The sequence below is a fragment of the Electrona antarctica genome (assembly GCF_951216825.1).
Source record: "Electrona antarctica genome assembly, chromosome: 7".
In the NCBI taxonomy this organism is placed as follows: domain Eukaryota; kingdom Metazoa; phylum Chordata; class Actinopteri; order Myctophiformes; family Myctophidae; genus Electrona; species Electrona antarctica.
Window position 1 is genome coordinate 12,439,694 of NC_136812.1, and position 27,473 is coordinate 12,467,166.

Sequence of the window (27,473 nt, forward strand, 5' to 3'; positions counted from 1 at the left end):
TGTTTGAGAGCCACTGGTGTAGACGACCTCCCCATACATGCTCCCTGCCATCCAGCAACCCAATGAGGATAATGAAGAGACCAGAGATGCAAATGGGACTTTCTCATGAGCATCTGATGCTACATTTTACATGCACACAGGAAGAGAAGAACTAACTTCTAAGCTTTGACACATACTTGACTTCTTTGTGGCTTAATCTAAATGATCGGAAGTCAGATTCCATTGCGTCCGAAATCACATAGTATCATGTACTACAGTACATGGTACATGCTGTGTGCCATTTTCAGCCTACTGTTTAGCATCTGCTAAGCTGTTAGTGTCCACTGAATACTACAATGTAGTATGCATCTCATATACCATGTAGAAGGTTCTATTTTTAAGCTTTCGGACATACAATCTTGCATTATTAAATACAAATAGTATACTATGTGATTTCAGACGCAGCCTATTGTCTTTCTCCCTCGTTTAGATTGCCATGAATTAATTCAATTCGGACCAGTAACAGTTGGTACATAAAATCAGGACCTCGTTTCTCAGCCAAAGATTATATTGGTGCTAAAAGGATAAATCAAGCAAGAGCTCATTTTGTTAATTGGAAATATCGTTCAGCATATCAAGACCGAGGCCTTTTGTTTCCGTGTAAAATGAATGCGGTCACTTACTGAGGTTAAATTAACCCAGTTACTTCCCATACATTGATACGGTTTACTAAACACCTCAAATTCTTTAAAGAAATTCAGGTCTGAGAAAAGTAGCGACATTCGGATTTTATTGTAATTCTACATTGAGTAATATCAGCAAAAAAGAGGTTATGATTCGACTTGAAAATAAATACTGTGTAGAGCCAAAATCAAACCAGGGAAAAGGTCATTAGCATGATTAAGTCAATGAGGCATGAGTTTTGTTTGTTACAATTTCTGTTATGTCATGGTTGTCACTTAAGACACGAGGTACAAAGCCGTTTGAAAAATGTCTTATTTCTACTGTTTCCAACTGGCAATAATTCTCCAGCTGCACTAGAGACTGTTAATTAACGTTTCCCCTCATGTTGATTGATTGTGTGTTGCGCTCTGTCCTCTCGTACATCTGTCTCATGGCTGGCGATGTTTATGAAAATACAGTTCTATTTACGGAATAAAGATATTTTTAAGAAAAGTGAGTTTATTGATTTGACTCGGGTCCTTATCATGGTATGTTTCAAGATGAAAACATGTAGACATTTCTGGATATCAGTGGTACACAACAGGGTTCAGACAACAGAAGTAGACAACGCCAGAGACCCACACCATGTTACAGAAATTCACCCTTTCAGAAAGGCAGTGAAAAAAAATAGGAAAAGACAACAAAAACCTAATAGTTTTAGAATCAACACATAGTTTAGCCACAAAAAGACAAAGGCAATCTTCTGGCATCATGTGAAAGGCAACTGTACACTCATGGTGCTCCCATAGAGGTCGAAAGGTGAAGTCCGGCATATATGTTGCCGTCACGTAGAAACCTATGTCCAGATTAGATGTTTCATAAATTAATGAATGCCCTACAAAATAACTACATTAGATCCATTGTAAGGTTTTTTTCCCCCCTGAAAAGTGACGATATGGTACCTGGTTAGTTAGTTCTATTAGTTAAAAAAATCCTCCATCAGTGAAGTCAGAGTCCAGCGCAGTAACATTGCAGGTTCCTTAGTTAGTGCAGAAGGTACTACAGCAGGTTGTATGCTGGGGTTGGGTTCCCATCCCGACCCGTAGCTTATAAAACCTTTGATCTAGGGATGTGCACCACCAACCCCATGGAGCCTGGCTCACTTTGCCTCCAATCGCTACAGTACAGTAACTACCTCTGACACACAAACACACAAGGAGATCTTCATGTGTACAGTATGTACACCACAGTGTGTCTCTCTACTGGCCGTCTTCTTCCTCCTCCTCTTCCTCCTCCAGTTCCACCAGAGCAGCGTGCCGGTTGGCCTGGGAGCCCTCGCTGAAGAACACCTTCTTGATCACGCCGGATTTCGGAGCCCGGATCGTGTGCTGCGGAGAGAAAGTCCAAGTGTGTTGCAGGCGGTGTGTGTGTATGAGAGAGAGAGAATGACGGTGGAATTTGGCATGTTTCCGTTGTAACCGATGTTAATCTGTGTAGTGTACCTGTCCCTGGACACCAGTTTATATTGTTTATATTATGGTTGTTTATATCTTAAAAGGACCACTTCACCACTTTTCAATATAATTGGTCCCCACTAATGTTCATGATAAAATAGCACATCTTTTTTTCCTACTCGGTCTGTGTCTCATGGGAGGGCTGTGGGCAGTTCAGAAACCCGTCCACCAGTGACATCATCGATGGGGAATCCAAGCTAATAGAAACTGCAGGCTTTCTATTCATGAAAAGTTGCAATATGATAATGGAAGCCATCGTTCTCACGATAATAAAAATCAAAATATATATATTTGTTTAAAAAGAAGCCTAACGATGATGGTGGACAGGTTTCTGAACTGCCCACAGCACTCCTACAAATGGGAGCAACAGCCTAGGAAAGACACGTAGTTAGCAAGACCTGTCCCTGGACACCACTTTGAGAACCACTGGTCTAGCTAATTACATCTCTTTGCTAGGCTATTAGAATCATCGGCGTGTAAGGAATGAGTGTGTTTTAATCTCACTAGTTTTCACCACAAAATTATGATATGGACAGATTTGATGCCAATCACCTTGTTCCTAAGCACGTCATTGTCATGGCAACCAATAATAGTAAAAGGTTTGACACCGGGGATTGTGAGACAAAAGAGTATTACGCATCAAATCTATTTGAATATAGTTGATGCCTCATTAATTTATACAGCTTGATTGATGAAATGTCAACCTAGAGAGTGAGTGAGTGAGTGAGTGTGTGTGTGTGTGTGTGTGTGTGTGTGTGTGTGGTTTCCTCACCTCCATCTTCATGGCATTCATAACCATGAGAGGGTCTCCTATAGACACCTTGTCTCCAACCTTCACCAACACCTGAACACAAAGCCAAAGGACCAAAAGTTATAGGCTATGAAGGGAATTAGTGATGCACTATTCCTGCTCAAATATGAACCTCGATTTTCCTCCACAAGAATTGAGATCACGATTCTAATTGGATCATCGTGAGACAGGTTGGTTTTAACCTACTGATGATCTGTTGTTGCAATAGCAATCCCACTCAGTACGAGAGGAAGCGCATGTTCAGACACTTTCCATGATAACAGACTTTAGTCTGTAGTTGCTGAACATTACTACATTCAAAATGTGGTGCCAGTTCAACATTTTTGAATAGTTAAAATAGCCAATCTATGTGAGCTTGTAGATTGGCTATTTTAACTATTTAAAAATGTTTTTCAAAATAGTAAAAAAAAAAAAAAGGCAAAGTAGTTTGGGGATAGGGGGTTTAGTATGGACGAAAATAGACCCCAATTTACAAAAATGCATTATGATTATGAATGAACACCTTAAGCCTACATTAGTGGACCATGCAGTGGAACAGTGACATTATTGTATCTGTGTATCGAGTACAGTACAGTCTGTGTGGTAAACAAACAAATCATAGCAGTATGTCACTACTTACCTTCTCTATGGTTCCAGTCATAGGGGCCACTGCTCCACCCTGAGCCCCAGAACCAGTCACACCAGCCAGGTACTTGGGTACGGGTATGGAGACCTCAGCACTGCCCTCCTAGTCGCCAAACCAAAGAAACAATGGCATTAAAACAGCTCAAGACTTTCCTAATAAAGTACGTCTCATTTTTGTGTCCCTCCCCTGGCCCCCACACGTTTTTTAAATACTTCGAAAAGTGCTATATAAATTCCATCCAAGCAATGGTTTCTGGACCCATTTTTGGCATCACAGACTCATTTTTATGAAGAAGAAGAAGTAGGTCGGGAGTGGCTTATTGTCGGTATCAGCCGGTAACATGCAGGAGTCTATCCTCATTACAATGCGCTGTAGACCCCTGGGAGATGGATTGCTGAGGTGGAGCGCCACACCTACCATCAGCTCCCAGTACTTCCCGCACGACTTGCTGCACCCAAGCCGTGCTACTCATTCGCTGAGTTGGCATATTTGTAAGTTTAGGTCAGTGTGTGTGAGTAGAGCGTTACCATGGAGAACAGGTGCACAGTGTTGTCCAGGATGACCAGTTTAGGACGGCTCTTCACCCCGTCCACACTGCAGTGCAGGAACGAAGCCCCGCCCTCCATCTCCACTTCACCTGTCACATGGTACGACTCTCCACCTGTCTGAGAGGACAGTAGGACACATCTACATTCACCTGTCTGATAGGACAGTAGGACACATCTAGATTCACCTGTCTGATACATAGGACACATCTAGATTCACCTGTCTGATACATAGGACACATCTACATTCACCTGTCTGATACATAGGACACATCTACATTCACCTGTCTGATACATAGGACACATCTACATTCACCTGTCTGATACATAGGACACATCTACATTCACCTGTCTGATACATAGGATAGGACACATCTACATTCACCTGTCTGATACATAGGACACATCTACATTCACCTGGCTGATACATAGGACACATCTACATTCACCTGACTGATACATAGGACACATCTACATTCACCTGTCTGAGAGGACAGTAGGACACATCTAGATTCACCTGTCTGATACATAGGACACATCCAGATTCACCTGTCTGATACATAGGACACATCTAGATTCACCTGTCTGATACATAGGACACATCCAGATTCACCTGTCTGATACATAGGACACATCTACATTCACCTGTCTGATACATAGGACACATCTAGATTCACCTGTCTGATACATAGGACACATCTACATTCACCTGTCTGAGAGGACAGTAGGACACATCTAGGTTCACCTGTCTGATACATAGGACACATCTAGATTCACCTGTCTGATACATAGGACACATCTACATTCACCTGTCTGATACATAGGACACATCTACATTCACCTGTCTGATACATAGGACACATCTAGATTCACCTGTCTGATACATAGGACACATCTACATTCACCTGTCTGAGAGGACAGTAGGACACATCTACATTCACCTGTCTGATACATAGGACACATCTAGATTCACCTGTCTGATACATAGGACACATCTACATTCACCTGTCTGAGAGGACAGTAGGACACATCTAGGTTCACCTGTCTGATACATAGGACACATCTAGATTCACCTGTCTGATACATAGGACACATCTACATTCACCTGTCTGATACATAGGACACATCTAGATTCACCTGTCTGATACATAGGACACATCTACATTCATTCGTTGTGATAAAGGAAAAGAACATTACAGACCTAAAAAGTAGACTTTCTTAAACATCAGTGAGTGTCAAAGCAACACACTGCTTCTATTACCGCGCCGTTACTCTAGAGTCTAGAGAGTGAAAACACCTGGTCTAGTCTAGAGTCTAGACTAGACCAGGTGTTTTCAACATTTTTCAGGCCAAGGACCTCAGACAGATGAACCTAGCGTCCCTACACATTGTATACAATTAATAATAAATTATGTTTCAACGCATTGAGAGTAGATAGGCTATTTTCGTTGTGCAACATGCTTCCATAGAAGACGTGCTGGTTGCACTGGAATCCGAATGACTGAAATCAGTCGTTGCGACTTTGATCCATGCAACAGTGAGGAGACCACTTACCTGCATAGTGTAGCTTCCATCTGTGTTGTATGTCACCACCACATCCACCTCTACCCACGCCCCCAAGAGGGATGACATCAAGAACACGAACACACACACACACACACACACACACACACACACACACACACACACACACACACACACACACACACACACACACACACACACACACACACACACACACACACACACACACACACACACACACACACACACACACACACACACACACACACACACACACACACACACACACACACACACACACACACACACACACACACACACACACACAGTGTCAGGGTTTGTGCGTTTTTACATTTTCTGGTTACAGAATAGCCTCGCTTCCACTAACCATAGGCGGGTGAGGCAGCGGTGGCCGAACGGTTTGCGGAGCGGTCTTGATACCGGAAGGTCGCCAGTTCAAATCCCCGGACCGGCACGTTAAAATTACCACCGCTGAAGTGCCCTTGAGCAAGGCATTGAACCCCTACCATGAAATGTTCTATGAGCAGGGTGTGGCTGTAAACAAGCATCTCGAGCTTAGTCCACTTCCCTTGGTAAACAAAGAACTTTGCTTTGCTTTGGGTGACCGTTCCATAGGAGACAATTTCATTCTGCAATGGTGGGCGAAATATTTCCCCTTCATTCACTCCTGTTATAACCACGAGCTGTAGCAGCGTTTTTCTCAGAATCTTTTCTCCATTCCGCGCCTGTATTGGCAATTAGGCGATATTTGGACCTCAATGAAAAATCTTCGCTGCCTCACGGTTAGCATATTATCACTTTAGGCAGCACCGAAGGAGCCCCCAAAGTGGCTCAAAGATGGCGGATCGGGATTCTCTGCCAGCGCCTCGCGTTTCCTGGCGTTTCTAGTGTGGAGGGGGCCGGGCACATAACGCAACTCTGTTGTGCGCATGGCGTGGCACGGAAAGAGTTTTAATGGAAAAAAAAGAGATTGATAGAATAATCACTAGCTGTAGCCCTAATTCACTTGACTATCCCATCACTACGCTAAGGGAGTGAGATCGTTTGTCCGTTCGTGTAGGGAGGGATTTTCGCAATTTGGACATCAGCCAAGAAGTGGTATGGTCATCCTGTTCAATTAGACCGATGACTCTAATGGAGTGAGATGAGGACAGTGAGGAAACAGTCTGTCGGGTGGAAACCTCATTATGCCAAAACTGTTACTTTCGGGGTTAAAATTCAAAAGCAGCAGATCTACAAGCTCGACACGTTTCTGCTACTTTTGATGCTTTTTGTGCGACGCTGAAGTATGATCAAGTAGGGCGTTCATTTATGAAAAAAAAACAAAAAAAACACGAAAAGTTAGGATATGGACTAGATGAGAGGTTTCTGCCCGACAGCGAGGAACTGGAGGACCTAAAAGCAGGGCTGCTGCAGTAGTCCAACAGAAGACGTAGTTAGGCAGGGTATTTTTAGCCTAGCTGTGATGGCCACAGTATGAATATTCATAATAAATATGTGCTCATTATAAAACTGTCAGGGCGAGGGTCATTACTTTAATTATTAAAGCAGCCGTTAAATGGCCATACTGTCGTTGTCGGGTGGAAACCTTGTATGTCCAAAACTGCTCCTTTTTTTATTAGCATTTACTATATTTAAACACTTTGGGCGACACTCTTCTATGATGAAATAGGGCATTCGTTTATAATAAAAAAAAACATTAAAAGATGAAGAAACATGGAGATAGTTTTCTGCCCGACGGCAACAATGTTAAAACTCCCCGGGGGAAGGACTACTGCCGAGCTACAAAACGGACACGCCATTAATCATCCAACCCGACGAATAATTCAATTGCTATCCTGGATAATTCCATCACATTAACAGAGACTGCCAGCCTTTCATTTGATCTCATTAGCTTCTCCAAAGTGCAGAGCTTTCCAAAGCGTGAACGTCTTCCTTTGCGCGACACAGTGATTTAATCCATCACAGTCCTGTTCCTCCTCTCCTCTCTCTCTCTCCCTCCCTCAGTCCTCCTGGCATCCTGCACTTCCCCCTAGCCCCAGCTAGAGGGCAGTACTGGCCCTACAGCAGGTCTACTAGTGCAGTGGTTCACTGTTAGCTCGAATTTGATGTCTTCCAAACTACTGAAAATAGCCGATGCGATTCAACACGTTGTGAGCCTGTAGATCTGCCATTTCAGCCTACTTCTTACTTAGTTTTTTTTCATGGAATTTATTTTATTTTTTAATTCATGCAATTCTCATAAATGTTATGAAATTTTTCCTTCTTTTTATTTTACTTTATGAAAATCTTTTGAAATAATAATTTAGATCCATAAAAATGGCCTTGCGGCCCACTGTTTGGGAAACAGTGTACTTACTCTTGTCTCCTAGCTGTAGAGTCATGGTTCTGTTAAACAGTATGTTGATTCTCCGTCCACTGCTGGAGCCAAACGGGGAAAAAGGGTCTAGAGTACAAACACACACAAACAACACACACAACGTTCATCAACACACATAGCCTTGCTTCCAAACTCCAACACATACCTGCACAGAATTTCTTGACAGAAAGTAGCTCATAACATGTCTACGGTGGATTTTTATGAAACAAACGCTTTGCAGATTGAAAGAGGATAATTCAAGCTTTTCCTAACATTGTTTAATACAATCAGATTTCTATTTGGATGTATGGGCTGTCACTGGCTGGTGTTGCAACTCTAGATTCAACACACTAAAAATAATCTAGTGTTGCAAATGGCGGCTACTAAGTAGCTTGTTCCATGTACTTAAATAAAAATCAGACCTGTCTAAACTGAGTGGTGATCTACTGTACGTGCATGCTGGTGCGCGCGCACGTGTATGTGTGTGTGTGTGTGTTAGGCTGCGCAACAGTGACACTTGGTGGTGAAAAAACACTACTACCGTGCTGGGACCCAGGGACAGCCAGCCAGGGACACACATAGCTACTCAATGGAGTGGCTTCACCACTCACAAATCACACCTGTGTGAACTGAGCGTCATTGGACAGTCAACAAAAGCAGATGGCTTCACTCATCTATCCTGTCATGAATTCACTACTGTCAAAGATTTAAATGAATGCCATTATCGTTATGGACCGTAACTGTCCTCCATCAGTATGCTCACCGTTAGAGCTCTGCACAAACTCCTGCGTGTGCCTCTTCTCCTGCAGCAGCAGGCCCAGGGTGGCCTGGCACAGCGTGGCCCCAGACAGAGGGCTGGGCGTGGGGAACAGCTGGGCGTAGTGCTGGGGGATGAAGCTGGTGGTCACGTTGCCCGCCTCGAACTCTGGGTGGCCCGACAGGCTCAGCAGGAAGTTGATGTTGGTGTTCAGTCCCACGATCTGAGGCGCGCCCGCCCGGGAGAGATGTGTTAGCGCAGTGTTCATGTTGACAGAGATGTGTTAGCACAGTGTTCATGTTGACAGATGTGTTAGCACAGTGTTCATGTTGACAGATGTATTAGCACAGTGTTCATGTTGGCAGAGATGTGTTAGCACAGTGTTCATGTTGACAGATGTATTAGCACAGTGTTCATGTTGACAGATGTGTTAGCACAGTGTTCATGTTGACAGATGTATTAGCACAGTGTTCATGTTGACAGATGTGTTAGCACAGTGTTCATGTTGACAGATGTGTTAGCACAGTGTTCATGTTGACAGATGTATTAGCACAGTGTTCATGTTGGCAGAGATGTGTTAGCACAGTGTTCATGTTGACAGATGTATTAGCACAGTGTTCATGTTGACAGATGTGTTAGCACAGTGTTCATGTTGACAGATGTATTAGCACAGTGTTCATGTTGGCAGAGATGTGTTAGCACAGTGTTCATGTTGACAGAGATGTGTTAGCACAGTGTTCATGTTGACAGAGATGTGTTAGCACAGTGTTCATGTTGACAGAGATGTATTAGCACAGTGTTCATGTTGACAGAGATGTGTTAGCGCAGTGTTCATGTTGACAGATGTATTAGCACAGTGTTCATGTTGGCAGAGATGTGTTAGCACAGTGTTCATGTTGACAGAGATGTGTTAGCAGTGTTCATGTTGACAGAGATGTGTTAGCACAGTGTTCATGTTGACAGATGTGTCAGCGCAGTGTTCATGTTGACAGAGATGTGTTAGCAGTAGCACAGTGTTCATGTTGACAGAGATGTGTTAGCAGTAGCACAGTGTTCAAGTTGACAGAGATGTGTCAGCACAGTGTTCATGTTGACAGAGATGTGTTAGCACAGTGTTCATGTTGGCAGAGATGTGTTAGCACAGTGTTCATGTTGACAGAGATGTGTTAGCACAGTGTTCATGTTGACAGAGATGTGTTAGCACAGTGTTCATGTTGACAGAGATGTGTTAGCACAGTGTTCATGTTGACAGAGATGTGTCAGCACAGTGTTCATGTTGACAGAGATGTGTTAGCACAGTGTTCATGTTAACAGAGATGTGTTAGCACAGTGTTCATGTTGACAGAGATGTGTGTTCATGTTGACAGCAAGTTTTGATTTTGTTTTAGTCATAGTGTTTTGGATAAAAATGTAATTTAGTTTTAATCCCAGTCTAGTTTTAGTCGACTAAATATTATACGATTTTAGTCAACTAAATCCACAGTTGTTTTTTTTGTCAGCAAAAATGTGTAATGGCAGGCCTTGATGGCGAAATGATTTTACACTTGATAGCATGCGGAAAATAGATCTACAAGCTCACAATGCATCGCGCTATTTTCAACCAAACATAAAATGACTGTCTTTTAGTTCTACTGGATTAGATCTCTTCTCCACTAGTCCTTCCCTAACAGGGAAGGACTGTGCCCCCCTCCTCCGAGAGAGGACGGGGGCGGTGTAGGGGTGTGGAGATTGAAACAGAAAAGCCAGGGTAACAAGAGAAGGGCGGATTATGGACATTCATTTTTCTAATCCGTTGTAATCCTTAAATTATCAAGTTTCACAAGACGTGAAAACATGATCACGCAAAGTGATATTTTCAGCCCACAGTGGTGTGTGTGTGTGCCTCTTACATTGTACTGCCTCAGGCAGTATCGTAGCTTCTTCAGTGCAGCCGACCTGTCCTCTCCCCAGACCACCAGCTTGGCTATCATAGGATCATAGTGGGCCGACACCTCGTCCCCTGAAACATGACAACGGAACATACTTAGGTGCAATGTAATGTAATATCATATGAATGGGTGTAACATAACCGTTTTGGGCTAGTTCTCAGAGGAGCACCTGGAGATGCTGCGGGCAGACGTCTCTACTCTCTATGAGATTGCACATGAACCCTGCAGCCGTACTGAGGCGCTCCAACACAGATCAAATGATCAAACTACTCACCTAGGAGGTTCCATGTTTAAACGTAATTCCAAAATGTGTACCGGTACATTGTTTAAGTCACAGATGCATGGTTTTCATATCGTAAATATGTGAACTTTGGCTAAAAGCTTGAGTTTAATCCACACACATTCTTGTTTACTTGGTTAGACCAGTGCACCGAATGGCAGCCGAATCATAACAACTTTCATTTTCAACTACTGTCATTACTACCGTCCCCGACTCCGGTCTCTATGCGTGTATGCGTGTGTGTGTGTGCACAACGCACGTGCCCTACCGTCCCTGACTCTGGTCTCTATGCGTGTGTGTGCACATGCCCTACCGTGCCTGACTCCGGTCTCTATGCGTGTGTGTGCACATGCCCTACCATGCCTGACTCCGGTCTCTATGCGTGTGTGCACATGCCCTCCGTGCCTGACTCTGGTCTCTATGCGTGTGTGTGCACATGCCCTACCGTCCCTGACTCTGGTCTCTATGCGTGTGTGTGTGCACATGCCCTACCGTGCCTGACTCCGGTCTCTATGCGTGTGTGTGCACATGCCCTACCGTGCCTGACTCCGGTCTCTATGCGTGTGTGTTGGTCTGGCTGAGGGCTGGAGAGGTGCAGCAGAGGCCCCGCCCCCGGCATGAAGTCGTTGTCGGGGTCCTCGGCGTAGATGCGAGCCTCGAAGGAATGTCCCCTTAAGATGATGTCATCCTGGAGGAGGGGCAGGCGCTCCCCTGCTGCCACCTAGAGGAGAGGAGGTTCACATTGTACTTACTGTAGGCCAGTGACACTAACCACTATAGTCCCCCAGGGGTCTAGACTAGGCCCCCTCCCCTCCTTCCCCCTCCATACCAGTGGTCCGGGGACCACCAGGCACCAGCTGGTCCTTGGGGGGGTTCCAGGTGGTGCCCAGATGGAGAGTTGGTAACCAAATGGACCTTTATAGGTCTTTAACTCTACAGAGTGTAAAATGAAACCTTAAATGGACCTGTAATTTATTGTTAAATATCTGCATTAGTTAATTTAGAAGAAGAGGATTGCTATTTCGATCAACGGTTGCCTGCATTCTCTCCTATGGTACCACATCAATACAGCGTGGAATTGTGGAAGAAATCTTATCCAACGACAACTAAATATTCTACATTTTGGGTCCGAGAGGCTAAATGTCATCAAATGGTGGTCCTCAATCTCATCAAATGGTGGTCCTCAATCTCATCAAATGGTGGTCCGTGGCTCAAATGCTGAATAAATAATGGACCTTGATATGAAAAAGGTTGAAAACCACTGCTCTATATACCAAATAGCTTCACTGAAAATAGATGATCAGATCTGCCATTTTCACCGCAGACTAGGGACGATATCGCTACAAGTGGACAATTCCTCCCATCCTCAGTCCCTCCCATGCTCCATCAAGGTAAAAGACCTCAAATAGGAAAGTTGCGTTTGTCATGGTGTCTCACCCTGAGCTACCACTCCACCAGGTCACTTCATTAGGTAGTGTTTTAATGTCTCACCCTGAGCTGCCACTCCACCAGGTCACTTCATTAGGTAGTGTCATGGGGTCTCACTCTGAGCTGCCACTCCACCAGGTCACTTCATTAGGTAGTGTTTTAATGTCTCACTCTGAGCTGCCACTCCACCAGGTCACTTCATTAGGTAGTGTTTTAATGTCTCACCCTGAGCTGCCACTCCACCAGGTCACTTCATTAGGTAGTGTTTTAATGTCTCACTCTGAGCTGCCACTCCACCAGGTCACTTCATTAGGTAGTGTTTTAATGTCTCACCCTGAGCTGCCACTCCACCAGGTCACTTCATTAGGTAGTGTTTTAATGTCTCACCCTGAGCTGCCACTCCACCAGGTCACTTCATTAGGTAGTGTTTTAATGTCTCACCCTGAGCTGCCACTCCACCAGGTCACTTCATTAGGTAGTGTTTTAATGTCTCGCCCTGTGCTGCCACTCCACCAGGTCACTTCATTAGGTAGTGTTTTAATGTCTCACCCTGAGCTGCCACTCCACCAGGTCACTTCATTAGGTAGTGTCATGGTGTCTCACCCTGAGCTGCCACTCCACCAGGTCAATTCATTAGGTAGTGTTTTAATGTCTCACTCTGAGCTGCCACTCCACCAGGTCACTTCATTAGGTAGTGTTTTAATGTCTCACCCTGAGCTGCCACTCCACCAGGTCAGTTCATTACGTAGTGTCATGGTGTCTCACCCTGAGCTGCCACTCCACCAGGTCACTTCATTAGGTAGTGTTTTAATGTCTCACCCTGAGCTGCCACTCCACCAGGTCACTTCATTAGGTAGTGTTTTAATGTCTCACCCTGAGCTGCCACTCCACCAGGTCAGTTCATTAGGTAGTGTTTTAATGTCTCACCCTGAGCTGCCACTCCACCAGGTCAGTTCCAGTGATCATCTCGGAGACAGGATGCTCCACCTGCAGTCTGGTGTTCATCTCCATGAAGTAGAAGTTATGCTGGGCGTCCATGATGAACTCCACCGTACCTGCATGTGCCACGCATCCACACACACGCACACACATGTGTACGTTATGCTGGAACAATGCTCCAGTTGTGTACATGGTGGGTGTGTGTGTGTGTGTGTCTCACCTGCCCCTACATAGTCGACAGCCTTGGCCGCTTTAACGGCCGCTTCTCCTAGCTTTCTCCGAACCTCAGGGCTAATGCCAGGCTAAAGTGCCACGCACACGCGCACACACACACACACACACACACACACTTAATGTTTACAAGAAACCATCATACATACACTAGGTTTCTAATGGTCTCCATCTTCTGACATTAGTATAACTACTGTAGCATTTTCTGTTATGTAAAACATACACAGTAAAATCCTCAGTGTTCATTTCACTCTGAGAAGGTACAACATGTAACGTTCAGGTTCAACTAACTCAGCATTGTACTGTGTGTGTATAGCGTCTCTGGCGGGTGGAAACCTCACATGACAAAGAAATGTTACTTTTCACGATTCGAGTTCAAAAATAGCAGAAGTAGCCGCGTTTCAAGCTTGTAGATCTGCTACTTTTGATGATTTTGTGTGACGCTGTAGTGTAGTACGATCAAGTATGGCGTTAATCTACAGAGAAACACAATAGAGTTAAGAATATGGAGACGGGAGGTTTCTGCCCGACAGCGACGATACAGAAACAAGCAGAGGTGTGTGTGTGTGTGTGTGTGTGTGTGTTAGGGCATTAAGCAACTAGACGACTAGTTTACTAGTCTAGTCGACTAGTAAATCTAGTAAGTACATTTTTTTCCCGATTTTGTAGGCCTCAAGATCAGGTAGATTATAGTTATAGTCACCAATGTACACAGTTTTTAAACAGTTTTTTTTTTTTAACATAATAGGTGGTTAAACAACTAGTCGACTAGTAAACTAGGCAACTAGTCAACTAGTCAAAATGACTAGAAGTGAATGCCCTAGTGTGTGTGTGTGTGTGTGTATGTATGTGTGTGTCTCTCTCACCCCTGGCGCCTCCTCTATGATCTTCTGGTGTCTTCTCTGAACACTGCAGTCTCTCTCAAACAGATAGACGACGTTACCATGCTGGTCCCCAAACACCTGCACCTCCACGTGTCTGGAGAGGAGAGGAGCCGCCAGAGGACAAACTTTGTTACCACATTCTGGGCGGGAACCCCTCTTGGTGTTTTAAGCATTACGTTATACTTTAGCTATTGAAAAATATATATAATTGCGAACGCAGTAATTGCGAACGCAGTGAGCATTTACTATTTGCGAACGCAGTGATTGCGAACGCAGTGAGCATTTACTATGAGACCCAGCAGATCATGTCTGTCTGTCTGTCTGTGTGTGTGTCTGTGTGTGTGTCACGCTGTAACCCCACCCGCCCACCACCAGAGGGCGCAGCTGTATCACACACAAAAACACACACACATGCACGCACGCACGCAAAACTTAACAAAAACGTAACTTAAAAAAAAACTTAACTTAAAAAAAAAACTTAAGGAAAAACTTTAAAAGGAAAAACTTTAAAAAAAAGACTTAAAAAGGAAAAACTTTAAAAGGAAAAACTTAAAAAAAAACTTAACTTAAAAAAAACTTAACTTAAAAAAAAACGTAACTTAAAAAAAAATCTTAAAAAACACAAAAAAGAGAACTTAAAAAAAACCTTAAAAAATTACGTAATTTATTCTAATTGTTGTTTTTGCAATTTACGAGCTGCGTTCGTTCGCTTCCCGCGTTCGCGCATCTTACTTGTATATATACAACGAGTGCAGCGCTATCTTTGAATATATTCTTTCAGAGCAAACGTTTTTAACTCAAATATTTGCTTCTGGGAGGTCCCCTGGAACTACATATTTTCAAATGGGGGTTGGCGGCCAATTTCATATATTTTTGGGGGTTTGAGAAGCACCGATATAAAAACATAGGTTTTTCAGAAAACTGTCAGGATTTAGAATAGAAGACATTTTGTAGAATCTGGTCTCAGTCCTAAATGGGTTAACACATTATAAGACCTGAGGCCAAGTCTACAAAATTCATACAGAAACTATAGTAAAATACGCACATCACTTCGTAGAGGTGCTGGGTTCAAAAAGTGACATAGAAAAAGAGAAGGGAACCCGCATGCTCGTATGCTCCAAAAGATATATTTTATTGACGACGTTTCGAGCCAAGGCTCTTCATCTGGTCAAAACAGTTTTGACCAGATGAAGAGTCAAATGTGATAAAAAATATGATACTACGAGATCATAGCTTGTATATCTGCTATTTTTTTAACAGCCAGTCTATAAAATGATGGTTAAAGTGATTAAAATGATTGTGATGCTATATTAACAAAACAATTACACAAAAGCCCTACCACCTACTGGAGGGAGAAATCAACTATTTACCTATGGGGTCCTCTTCAACAGGGGTTCCCAAACTTTTTCATGTCAAGGTCCCCAAATTGACACCAATTAGCTTGCGGACCCCCATTTGAAAGGATATGCCAGGGACCCCCATGAGAGAAGATTCTTACGGCTCTTGCAGTGATTCTCAACCCGTTTAATTTCAAGGACCCCCAGTTTGACATGCATTAGTCTACGGACCCCCATTTAATGGCATTTCTATCTCTGGGACCCCAATTTATATTGTAAAATCAATATTATTTTAACTCTCTAAGTTACAGACCCATAATGGTCCATTTGGTTCCAAACTATCATTTAGCTGGGGACCCCCTGGAACTCCCTCAGGTACCCCTGGGGGTCCCCGGACCCCACTTTGGGAACCACTGCTCTACAAACTGTTTACCTGGGGTCCTCTACAAACTTCTCCACCAGCATGACGTCGTCGTTGAACGACTTCCTGGCTTCTCGTCTGGCCGACTCCAGCTGTTCCAGGAAGTCTGCGTCTGTCCGGGCGATACGCATGCCCTACGCACACGGAGACAAGACACAGACACACTGCATGGTTCATGAATACAGACCAGCACGCATACCCACAAACACATACTAAATAACAAATAGGAGAAGAGATGTAAACGCACGTAACTGCTCAGAGAGCGTGATTAGCTGGAAAGACAGTTAATAAAAAGAACCATTGAAATGTATTGATTTTCCGTTTTCCCCTCACCTTCCCGCCTCCTCCGCGGACCGCCTTGATCATCACGGGGTAGCCGATCTGGACGGCCTCCGCTTGGAGACGCTCGTTCGATTGGTCCTCACCGTGGTAACCTCCGATGATTGGCACTCCGGCGGCTGACATAATGTACTTGGACGTGCTGAGGAACGATGGAGAAAAACAAATGAACGGAGGCTCGTTCAAACGGGATCAGTTCAAGTTAAAAGTCAACACTGTGTGCATGCTGCTAGTGTGTAAGTGGACTCGAACCCACGGCTCCCACATGGGAGACCTATTGCAATATCCAAAGGAGATATTAGGCTTAATATTGAGGCTTGTTGGTCATGCCTCGATTGAAAGCACTTTGGGTCAACTGCTGTTGTTGAGGGGCGCTAGCCCCTCCTATACACAGGTTTAATTAATGTTTGTCTTTAGTTTGTAAACGCCTAAGTAAATTCCTAATGTCTGAGGTTCAGGCAGGGCTACTCTGCTATATTCACTTCCTTTGTGTTAAGTAGCATGCTTCAATCTAGCCCATGTTAATACATACTAGCTTTTTAGAACATAATTTGCGCAACACTGAACAATTTTCAATAGCGGTGATAAACACTTCCATGCTCTTACGGACGGCCTTAGCTGAATGGGTAGAGAGACCGCCTGGTTCAATTCCCAGCCATGGCAATGTATCGAGGTGTCCCTGAACAACACTTAACCCCTAACTGCCCCCACCCCCCTCACACGCACACAGGAGGACCACTTGGGCAGCATTGAGCTGGTGAAGCCACATTGCACCATCTCTTATTGTTTGTTCATGGTATGGACATTTCACCTGAAGGCTCTAATTGATAATACAACCCATTTTTATAAATGGCAATTATGCATAGAGTACTGGCATGTGTTACCTCTTGATGCCCATGTCTCGGATGGCAGAGGAGGGCGGGCCGATGAAGATGATTCCTTCCTGTTTGCATGCCTCAGCAAACTCTGTGTTCTCTGAGAGAAAGCCATAGCCAGGGTGTACTGCCTGCACACGTGCGCGCACACACGCACGTACACATACACACACGTACACAGACACACACACACACACAGGCAATTTGACGGGGCAGGGAAATTGAATCCGAACACATGCATGCACGCATGCACGCACGCACGCACGCACGCACGCACGCACGCACGCACGCACGCACGCACGCACGCACGCACGCACGCATGGCTCCAGGTTGCCAAGCAACGGTTACAACCGGAAATGAACCGGAAGTGAAATTTTTCACCTGTCGTCTGCCTCCATGTTATCAGATTTAGAAAAATGCATTTATCTCAGATTATTTTCCCATATTGCGTTTTTGGTCAAAACAAGCTTTATTCAGCGGCCCATAACTAAAGAACCAATGATCGCGGTTACAACATTTATTTTCAGGGTGAAATAAAAGACGATCGTCTGTCATAACACACATCAGGTCTTTTTTTACATCCGGTTCACGTCTCGGGTCCCGGTGGGCCTTCAGAATAAGGGTGCAAACAGAGAGTATTACTCACATGTGACCCAGACCTTTTGGCCACATCCAGCACCTTCTCCATGCACAGGTAGCTCTGTTGAGAGGCTGCTGGGCCAATGTGGTAGGCCTCGTCTGCCTACGAAGAAAACAAATCAATACATAAGTCAGGGGCAAAGAAAGTAAAAACTATAAAAACGTTGCAGATAGAAAGAGGATAATTCAAGCTTTCCGTACAGCTGCAGTGTTGGTGAGTTTAACGTTTAATACTGTATGGATGTATGGGCTGTCAATGGTTGGTGTTGCAACTCTAGATTCAACTTATTAAACAAAAAAAACATAATCGGCTGCGGCTAGCACACCGAGGTGCCTTTGTAAATTGAGGTGTACACTTGGCTGCATGTTGTTAAGAGCTGACAGATGATTCAAAACCACAGAAGCCCATGGTTGACACATCTGTGCAAGTGCGCCTCACCATGGCCACGTGCATGGAGTGTCTGTCCGCCTCACTGTACACAGCCACGGAGCGAACGCCCATCTTCTTGGCCGTCCGCATCACACGACACGCAATCTCTCCTCGGTTGGCGATCAACACCTTCTCTATCCGTCCTACTCCTTGACAGAACACACGTGCATGTTGATTGTTACAATCATTACAATTGATATTTGTATGCTTTTTTTTAAATAAAACTACTTTTTTTGTGATCATATAGAAAACACACTATGCCAAAATGACATCAAATAGATTAGAATACTTTTAGTTACAAAAAGAAACCCTGATCGGGACAGGTTTTTTTGCTCCCGATCCAATTCCGATCATTTGATTTTGAGTATCTGCCGATACCGATCTTTCCCGATCCGATATTTTTCTATAACACTTATGCTATATCACACAATATCCAAAATCACAGACAATATCCAGTCTAATATCATCATATGGATATAATATTGATAGGGATGTCCCGATCATGTTTTTTTGCTCCTGATCAGATTCCGATCATTTGAAAATGACGTGATCGGCCCCGATTTATCGGAACGGGACAACCCTACTCTTAGTGGACATACTCTCGTCTGCTGCAATACAGCTGATAAAAGAGCATTTTATTAATTTATTCATGTGCAAATGATGACATTGACTATTCAGGATGCTGACAGGACAGAAATCCCTTACTCACCTCCTGAGACAAACCTCACAGATCCTTTGGTCCATATTAATTTCCTGAAAGGAGAAGAGCGCAGTCAGTCAGAGACTCAGAGAACCATAACATGATGAGCAATGAGGCACAATAAAGACACTATAGGCAGTAAAATCCAGAGTTCCAATAACTCAGAGAGTGTACAAATGGAAAGGATCCATACTCTCAACTTAGACTGGTGTCAAGGGCAGAGCAGAGTAGTACAACTTCACAAAGCTGTTCTGTGCTAAACTTGTCAGTTCCATCCCAATATATACAGTCACATGAAATCCACTGAATTAAATGTTTCGTGGACTGATGAGCCAATTAAGTTACAGAGCAAATTGCAAAATGATTTAGTAGCATTAGCATGACATGCTACCTTAGTGATTGGTACCTTTAAATAACCTTGCATAGAGCTTACTTGGCCAAGTAGCACGCACGCTGTGCGCACACACACGTCAACAAGGACATAGTAGCGTAATTTCTGATCAGCAATGATCGTCATCATCACATCGTTTCATGATATATGATGCATTATTAAACAAGCAACACACTTTAATGTCTTGTTTGTTGTTGCTGGTGTCGTGGCTAAAGCTAACTTGGCTAACGTTAGACAGCCTGCCCTGGACACTGCAGTGAGCATAATAAGAGGCAGAGGATTCTTGTAAAACGCCATCGTTTCCAATGTTGTGATCTACATAGGCTACTTACTGTGTGAATGTTCTCACACCGTGCAGGGCTGGAAATGTCAGTATCATCGCAGCCATACTGACGTTATGATAGCAGCCAAGGCTGCTGCTTCACAGAATAAATACCAATGACAAAACGCGATTGGATGAAATGCACCCCCTTTTAGTCCAAAGGCATTCTTAAGCGAGTTCAAACAATCGTATCAGTATCAACGGCTTAACTGTACATTCATTTAATAGTTATGTGATCTGGACAAAGCGGTAAACAACACCAGCAGGGTTCAGGTTTGTAATAATGATTACACATATGTAGTTAGTATGGTCTGTGGATGGTCTGTCTGAGTACCCGTACTGCAAGTAGCCAATGAGAATGGCGAATACGGAGGCGGAGAAGTCAGAAGTGAGGTGTCAATCTGTAAAAGAACAGAACACCACACGAGGGCAGTGTAGCGTCTCTCTGTCATCTCTCTCTCTCTCTCTCTCTCTCTCTCTCTCTCTCTCTCTCTCTCTCTCGCGCACGCACGCACGCACGCACACACACGCACACGCACACACTTCCTCTCCTCTAGACTAGTCAAAAGTTTGGACACCTTTTCTTATTCAATGGGTGTTCTTTATTATTTGATTTTTTTCTACTATATATTCTAAACTAAATCATCAGATTATAGTATTTCTGAGGGGGCGCTACCCCTCCAACCCCTTTACGTCATATGGACACCTAGTCTATGGACTTTTATGCCCCCCCCCCCCCCCCCCCCAAAAAAATGATGTGATGTCATGTGGCAGCCAAGTCTATGGACTTTTAATATTTGCTTTAAGCAGTGACGTCAGTGGTGCGCGCGTGTGTGTGTGTGTGTGTGCGTGTGTGCGTGCGTGCGTGCGTGCGTGCGTGCGTGCGCTGCTGATTATCCAATGGAGTACAGTGTTGAGTGTGATTCGTTTTTGCCCAAATATGGAGATAACTGACATAGTACTGATGCCATAAAAAGTGCTCTGCTCTTACAATGGTTACGGCTATAGTTTTTATTAAGGTATAAAACACTTAAATGCTTTCTCAGTCATGTAAACTATAAGGTCACAACTGTGACGGTTTTCACCCTTCATTGTTCTCGGAGGCCTTACATTTTCTTTGTACCTAACTCTCAGATGAAAGCATCGATAGGATGTCCAGAGTGATGAGTTTCTTGGGAGGACTGTTGGGCGGGCAACCAGAGGGGCCACAGCCATCAGAAGCAGAAGAGACCATCCAGAAGCTGTGTGATCGGGTGGCCTCTTCTACGCTCCTGCAGGACCGCAGGGATGCAGTCAGGGCACTCACATCCCTCTCAAAGACATACCGGGCAGAGGTTGGCAAACAGGCACTGGAGCACCTTGTCCATATACTGCAAACTGAACAGTTTGATTCCGAGATCCTCGGCTATGTCTTGGCCACGTTACAGAACATCATCTGCGATGATGAGGGCGAGGAAGTGCCAGATGAGAACACTCGGAAGCAGAGAGAAGACCTGGCGATGAGGTTCATCCAGGACTCTAAGAATGTGACCGTGCTGCTGACGCTGTTGGAGGAGTTTGACTTCCACGTGCGGCGGCCAGGTGTGAAGCTGTTGACGGCCCTCCTCGAGCGCCAGTGTGCTCAGGTGCAAGGCATCGTCCTGGTCAGCCACCTGGGTGTTTCCAGGTTGATGGATCTACTGCAAGACTCCAGGGAGGTCATCCGCAATGATGTCCTGCTGTTGCTTCGGCAGCTGACCAAAGGGAACACTGCCATTCAGAAGATTGTGGCATTTCAGAACGCTTTTGAACACCTTCTGGACATCATCGCAGAAGAAGGCAGCAGCAATGGAGGTATCATAGTGGAGGACTGCCTGCAACTCCTCCTCAACCTGCTGAAGAACAACAGCTCCAACCAGAACTTCTTCAAGGAGGGCTACTACATCCAGAGGATGACGCCATGGTTTGAGGTCTGTGAAGATGACTCGGGTTGGTCCGCCCAGAAGGTCACTATCCTCCACCTCATGCTGCAGTTGGTACGAGTCATGGTATCTCCGGTGAACTATCCAGGAGCCACGGCCAGATGTCAGAAGTCAATGTACCAGTGTGGCTTACTGCAGCAGCTCTGCACCATTATCATGGCCACCACCGGTGTGCCAGTCGACATTCGCACACAGACCATCAACACTGTGTCAGAGGTCATTCGTGCGTCACAGAACAACCAGGACTACTTTGCTACTGTCAATGTTCCTGTTCCCTCTAACGCTCCAAGACCAGCCATTGTGGTGCTGCTCACGTCCATGGTGACAGAACGGGAGCCGTTTGAGCTGCGTTGTGCTTCTCTTTACTGCTTCCAGTGTTTCCTGTACAAGAACCAGAAGGGCCAGGGGGAGATTGTGGCCACACTGCTGCAGCCCTCCACCACCACTGATGCCAACATCCCTGCAGGCGGGCTGCTGTGCGCAGGCCTGTTGTCGGCTGATTCCCTGTCTAACTGGTGTGCTGCCGTGGCCCTGGCCCACACCCTGCAGGGCAACCTCGCCCAGAAGGAACAGCTGCTGCGGGTGCAGCTGTCCACCAGCCTGGGCAAGCCGGTGTGCCTCCTGCAACAGTGCACCAATAGCCTCTCTCAGGGCGGTAAAGTGCAGACCAGGGTGGGCCTCCTCATTCTGCTGTGTACGTGGATGAGCAACTGTCCAATTGCTGTCAAACACTTCCTGCAAAACCAGGTAAATGTTCCCTTCCTGCTGGGTCAGATCTCTGAAAACTTGGGAGAGAATGAGAGGCTGGTGGAGGGCCTGTGTGCACTGCTGCTGGGCATCTGTGTCTGCTACAATGACAACTCACTGGAGAACTACACCAAGGGGAAGCTGAAGCAGCTCATTGAGATGCGTATTGGGAAGGAGAATTTTGTGGAGAAGCTTGGCTTCGTCACCAAACACGAACTGTTCTCCAGAGCAACCCAGAAACCACAGCCTGTCCTCCTCTCTCCAGAACAGATGCTGTTTGACCACGAGTTCACCAAGCTGACCAGAGAACTGGAGGATGTCATAATTAGAGCGGTGCTCAAGTCCAGTGAGGAGGAGGAGAAAGAGGACCGGGTGAAGAAGACGTTGGCACAGTACCAAGAGCTTATCGGAGAACAGGAAGCCAAGATAGCCGAACTGGAGAGCCGGTTCGCCGCACAGGCATGCGAGACTGAGAAACTTAAGGTGGAGGTGAGACGCCTCTCAGAGGGCAGGGCGGGGCTGGAGAAGCTGCAGATGGAGGTGCAGGAGTCCAAGAAGGAGAAGGACAACTTGCTAATGCTGTTAAATGACCGGGATCAGAAAATACACGGCCTCAAGCTACGTCTTAAAGACGTAGGAGAGACAGATAAAGATGAAGAAATTTGTGATTTTACCCCCTAACACTAGAGACTGATGCCAGTCTAAATTGTGGTTAAAATCCAAACAACAATGCTTCCAAACAACAACTCCAGCTAAAAGTTTGAGCGGGCTCCTATGCACAGCTTTGTGTGTATGTGTGTGTACAGTATGAGCACGGAATGTGCGCAGCTGATTGGCCACGGAATGTATATGATGATGTACTGTATGATGATAAGAGTGCCCCTCACTTCACACGAGTGTGATTTTTTAAATTGTGTTTAGAAACGCCACTTGTGGACAGGTGTTGAGAATGAATTAGCTCCTGTGCTATAACAGTGATGTCCTTCGCAAATAAGTAAACATTCATTCATTCAACATGGCTCGCTCTATACGTCCATCATATTTTCAGTAGAATCTTCATTCAACCATATACATATTCAACCTCATAAATGTGCCATTAAAAAGTCTGAGAAACTTTGTAGCATTTTACTGAGGTCTATCACACATTATGTGTCACCCACCTTCAACAAGCCCCCTGCCCCTCGCATAGAACACAAGTTGCACTTGCAGTTTCTCTCTCTCACATGCACGCACGCGCGCACACACACGCGTACGCTTACGCGCACACGCTAATGCATACACCCGCACACACACACACACACACATACACACACACACACACACTAATAACGCAATACAATACAAGTGCAATGTAACATGTACTGCTCAGTGTACACAATTCAAAAGTGCAATTCATTTTATAATACATCATTTTATAATAATTGTATATTTTTTTATTCTATATTTAATATTTATCCTTATCTTTACGTTTATTGTTTTTTTCAGAACTATGTTATTAGTGCACCAACTTCACCAAGACAGATTCCTTATACAGTATGTGCACCGCAGCAATCAGGAAGATGCCGGTCACCGATGCCCCCACAATGATGGGAATGACACGCTTGTTGAAGTCAGCCCAGCACTCCACCTCTGATGCAGGTGGAAGATGCCGGTCACCGATGCCCCCACAATGATGGGAATGACACGCTTGTTGAAGTCAGCCCAGCACTCCACCTCTGATGCAGGTGGAAGAGGAAGGACAGAGAGAAATACATGGGGTCAGGGATTTACTTAAAGGTCGGGTCTATATTTGATTTAGATCACATATATAATGCATTATAATGCCCTTATAAGGCATTAACACTTTATGTTGACGTTATAAATGTCTAACATATTATAAGTGCTGGTCCGTAAGCTCAGTGGAACAGCACATTATTACTACCTTAACTTAGTTAGTTATAATAATGAAGTGTCTTTGTTATAAGTTGTTGTACATCATTTATAAGTTGTACATAATTATAAACATTCATAGTGTGTGTTATGGAGCATTGCAAGTGCATTATAATGCATTATGAATGTGATTATTATGCATTATAGACCCCCCCACAGCCAAAAGAGCAGTCAGCTCATCTTGCTCATAATATTCTCACCTGGTCCATACTGTTCCTTGGGGATGGCCTGAATCTGGAGAGGAACTAGCTTGATCTTCAAACTTGAAGACACGTCAAACTCAACCTGTGAGCTGTACTTGAAGCCACAGCAACCCACAGCATTGCTAGCCTGGCAAATAAGCCAGACTCAAATCACACTGTTGTGTGGTATTTGAGTCTGGAGATGCTGTGTATGGATCTTGTTTCCCGGGGGGCGGGTTCAAACATTTTCTCTTCGACGCAATTGGTCAGAGCTACTGTCAGTCAAAGGTCTCAAGCATTGAACGTCACTGTACCAAAGCCCGCCCATATTGCATACCGTGTCCCGATTGGCCACACCAGTTCTCTGGTGTAGGAAATGGGCGTACAATTGAGCCTCTCCAGACCGTAATCCGCCGGCAGACAATTTTTTTTTGCCAACGGCTGATTCGGTCTGGCTTATTAACCAGGCTACAGCATTGCATGGTCCATCACACCTGCATAATACTTGGCTAAAATAGAGGCCAAAAAAGAGACGGAATGTTAATGTCCATCTTTAGTACCTGGTTTCGTACCATTTTCACATAAAATGTGGATCTAATAACTGAGGTTATGAAGCAGTTTATGAAATGTATGCAGCTTCTATTCATCTCCATCTTACTTTCACATTCTTTGCAGGCAGGTTGAGGAGTGATGTGAGCATTCACTGTGGTTACATATAGGGTACATTCCCCTCCTAAGGATAAAATGCTTTATGTTTCTATCATAGTTGGTCACATGACATAAGGATTTAACTTTTCTAATGATCAGTACTTTATTTGGATTTTTTACAAATACAGAAAACAGAAAAAACAAACACAAGCAACAACAACAACAGAATACGTATGCATGGACATTATGTATGGACACAGAAACATAATATAAAACAAGGATAGACAAGATAAACAAATAAAAATACACGCAGCATCATCAACCGTATCATATGTATACTAATACAGTAAACAATCAAAAGGGCATTGCCTGACCATGGATCACATCAAGGACCTGCAACATGACTGAGGAACACGTTCCACTTCGAATCATATTTATCCAACTGATTATTCATCTTAAAGGATAACATTTTAGATGTTTTCTTAGTAATAGTACAACATAAACATTACAGAGACTTTAGTTGTCACTGTGCAATACTTTAAAACAGTTGTCATTTGCACCGCCCTCGTTGAAAACATTGTATTTCAAACCCCAGCTTGTCACACTCCATGGCTGCATGAACAGCACTCAAGTGCTTTTTTCTGACCCCTCAATGGCGCAACTCTCTCAGCTATATGGCTCTGGGTTAGGGACAATTTACAATTTAGCAGACGCTCTTAATCCAGAGCGATTTACATTAAGCAAGAACAAAAAGCATGGCAATACATCATGGGACAGGGTTAGTGATGCCTTAGCACAACATTATGGCAAATATTCATATATTTTTTTAAGCTCATGCGAGTGATCCTGTGTCCAATACAATAGCAACAACAGCGCCAATATGTCTCGCTCCAGTTGAAGCATGTTGATGTTGGGTGCAGTATTTTGCATTGACAACGTGAATCCATGGTTCAAGCTGCCTGCTGTTGTCGCAACAGGCAGGAGATGAAGTGGTGAGGGTTTCTACATGGTTGAGCACCAGCACCACATCCACCAGTGTCTGAATGCCACACCTCATCTAAACACTAATGCTGACCAGGTGCAGCTCTTCATAGCCTAGTGCACTGTGTATGCATGTGTACTATGTAAACTCTCAATTTCCATTTTTCAGCCATTCAGTTGCCAAGAAAATAAGTTTTTTTTAATTTTTTATATATATATAATAATTTGGGGACCCCCCAAAATAATTTGGCGTCCGACTCGCGACCCACGGGTTGAGAACCCCTGCTCTAGGTCACCTTGTGGGAAGATGTTTCCAAAGACCTCACAATTAGTTTACCCTATACTGGCCAGACATCACCTCAATAAGGAACATTTGGACATAGTTTGCATCATAAATGTGTCACGAAACCATCTGGAATTGCATTTGAGTCCACAGTGCGGACCCATATCAGAATGTTTGTGAACAAACAGGTATTTCTGGATAGAATATATATATGTTTTCATTGTTTTCACAGTACAAAATAAAGTGTCCAGAATATTAGAGTCCTGTGCGCCTGTGGGCTTGCTGGCAGCTGGCCGTGGGAGCTTATGCTCTGCTGCTGCTGTAGGCCTACTTTGCACAAATAAATGTGACCTCCAAGGAACAACATCTGCCTCTCTGCCTGCGTCTCTCAACTTTCTCTCCATTTTTAGCCTAAGTATTTCAGCTCTCTGCACACAGAAAGAACTCTCCCGATTTACGATTAACATATGTTTAGACGTTTGTCAACCTGTGGATATTTAGAACAAAATAATATATTTAATAACAATATCATAAGTGTCCTGTTCTTCCAATGTGACACTGCTGGCTTTAAATAAGCAAATTATAAACAAAGTTTTGCCCTGTCGGTATTGCCAGAGGTTATCCAAACAAGGGCCAGCGCTGGTGAATCTGTGCCAAAGTTTGGCGACTGTCCAAATACACATTTCCATTGAATATCCATTAATAGATATATGAAAACATTTAAAGCAATACAATTACCAATACAGTGGAAGTCAGAGGAAGAAAGGGAATGGTTAGAGGAGGCGAAGTAGGGAGTACAT

At 44.3% G+C, this 27,473-nt stretch overlaps 3 protein-coding genes across 3 annotated transcripts in view; 2 read left to right on the forward strand and 1 right to left on the reverse strand.

Moving 5' to 3' along the window:
• Positions 1-27,473, forward strand: part of atp11b (ATPase phospholipid transporting 11B) — a 206,604-nt gene that overhangs the window by 87,805 nt on the left and 91,326 nt on the right. The window lies entirely within an intron of this gene.
• mccc1 (methylcrotonyl-CoA carboxylase subunit) lies at positions 959-20,248 on the reverse strand. Its single transcript, XM_079504888.1, has 19 exons — positions 19,953-20,248; positions 19,239-19,282; positions 18,539-18,678; positions 18,107-18,202; positions 17,470-17,591; positions 16,580-16,727; positions 16,259-16,380; positions 14,471-14,582; positions 13,594-13,675; positions 13,362-13,489; positions 11,544-11,727; positions 10,688-10,797; positions 8,805-9,021; positions 8,042-8,128; positions 5,692-5,741; positions 4,120-4,257; positions 3,587-3,694; positions 2,929-3,000; positions 959-2,030 (listed from the first exon to the last, which is right to left on the reverse strand). The coding sequence occupies exons 1-19, from the start codon at positions 20,006-20,008 to the stop codon at positions 1,902-1,904; spliced, it is 2,145 nt and encodes a 714-aa protein (XP_079361014.1). The 5' UTR covers positions 20,009-20,248; the 3' UTR covers positions 959-1,901.
• On the forward strand, positions 21,106-23,331 carry LOC306926114 (general vesicular transport factor p115-like; the record flags this gene model as incomplete). The annotated part of the gene is made up of 1 exon (XM_079505374.1): positions 21,106-23,331. One exon carries the CDS (start codon positions 21,106-21,108, stop codon positions 23,329-23,331), a length of 2,226 nt encoding a protein of 741 aa, XP_079361500.1.

Bases quoted from the DNA above. Each gene is read 5' to 3' on its own strand.
- mccc1 (XM_079504888.1), bottom strand. From the start codon at position 20,008: ATGGCTGCGATGATACTGACATTTCCAGCCCTGCACGGTGTGAGAACA. The intron at 3,695-4,119 runs GTAACGCTCTAC...TTTGGCGACTAG, and splicing joins CTGTGCACCTGTTCTCCATG to GAGGGCAGTGCTGAGGTCTC. The intron at 2,031-2,928 runs GTGAGGAAACCA...TTCTCTCCGCAG, and splicing joins TGAATGCCATGAAGATGGAG to CACACGATCCGGGCTCCGAA.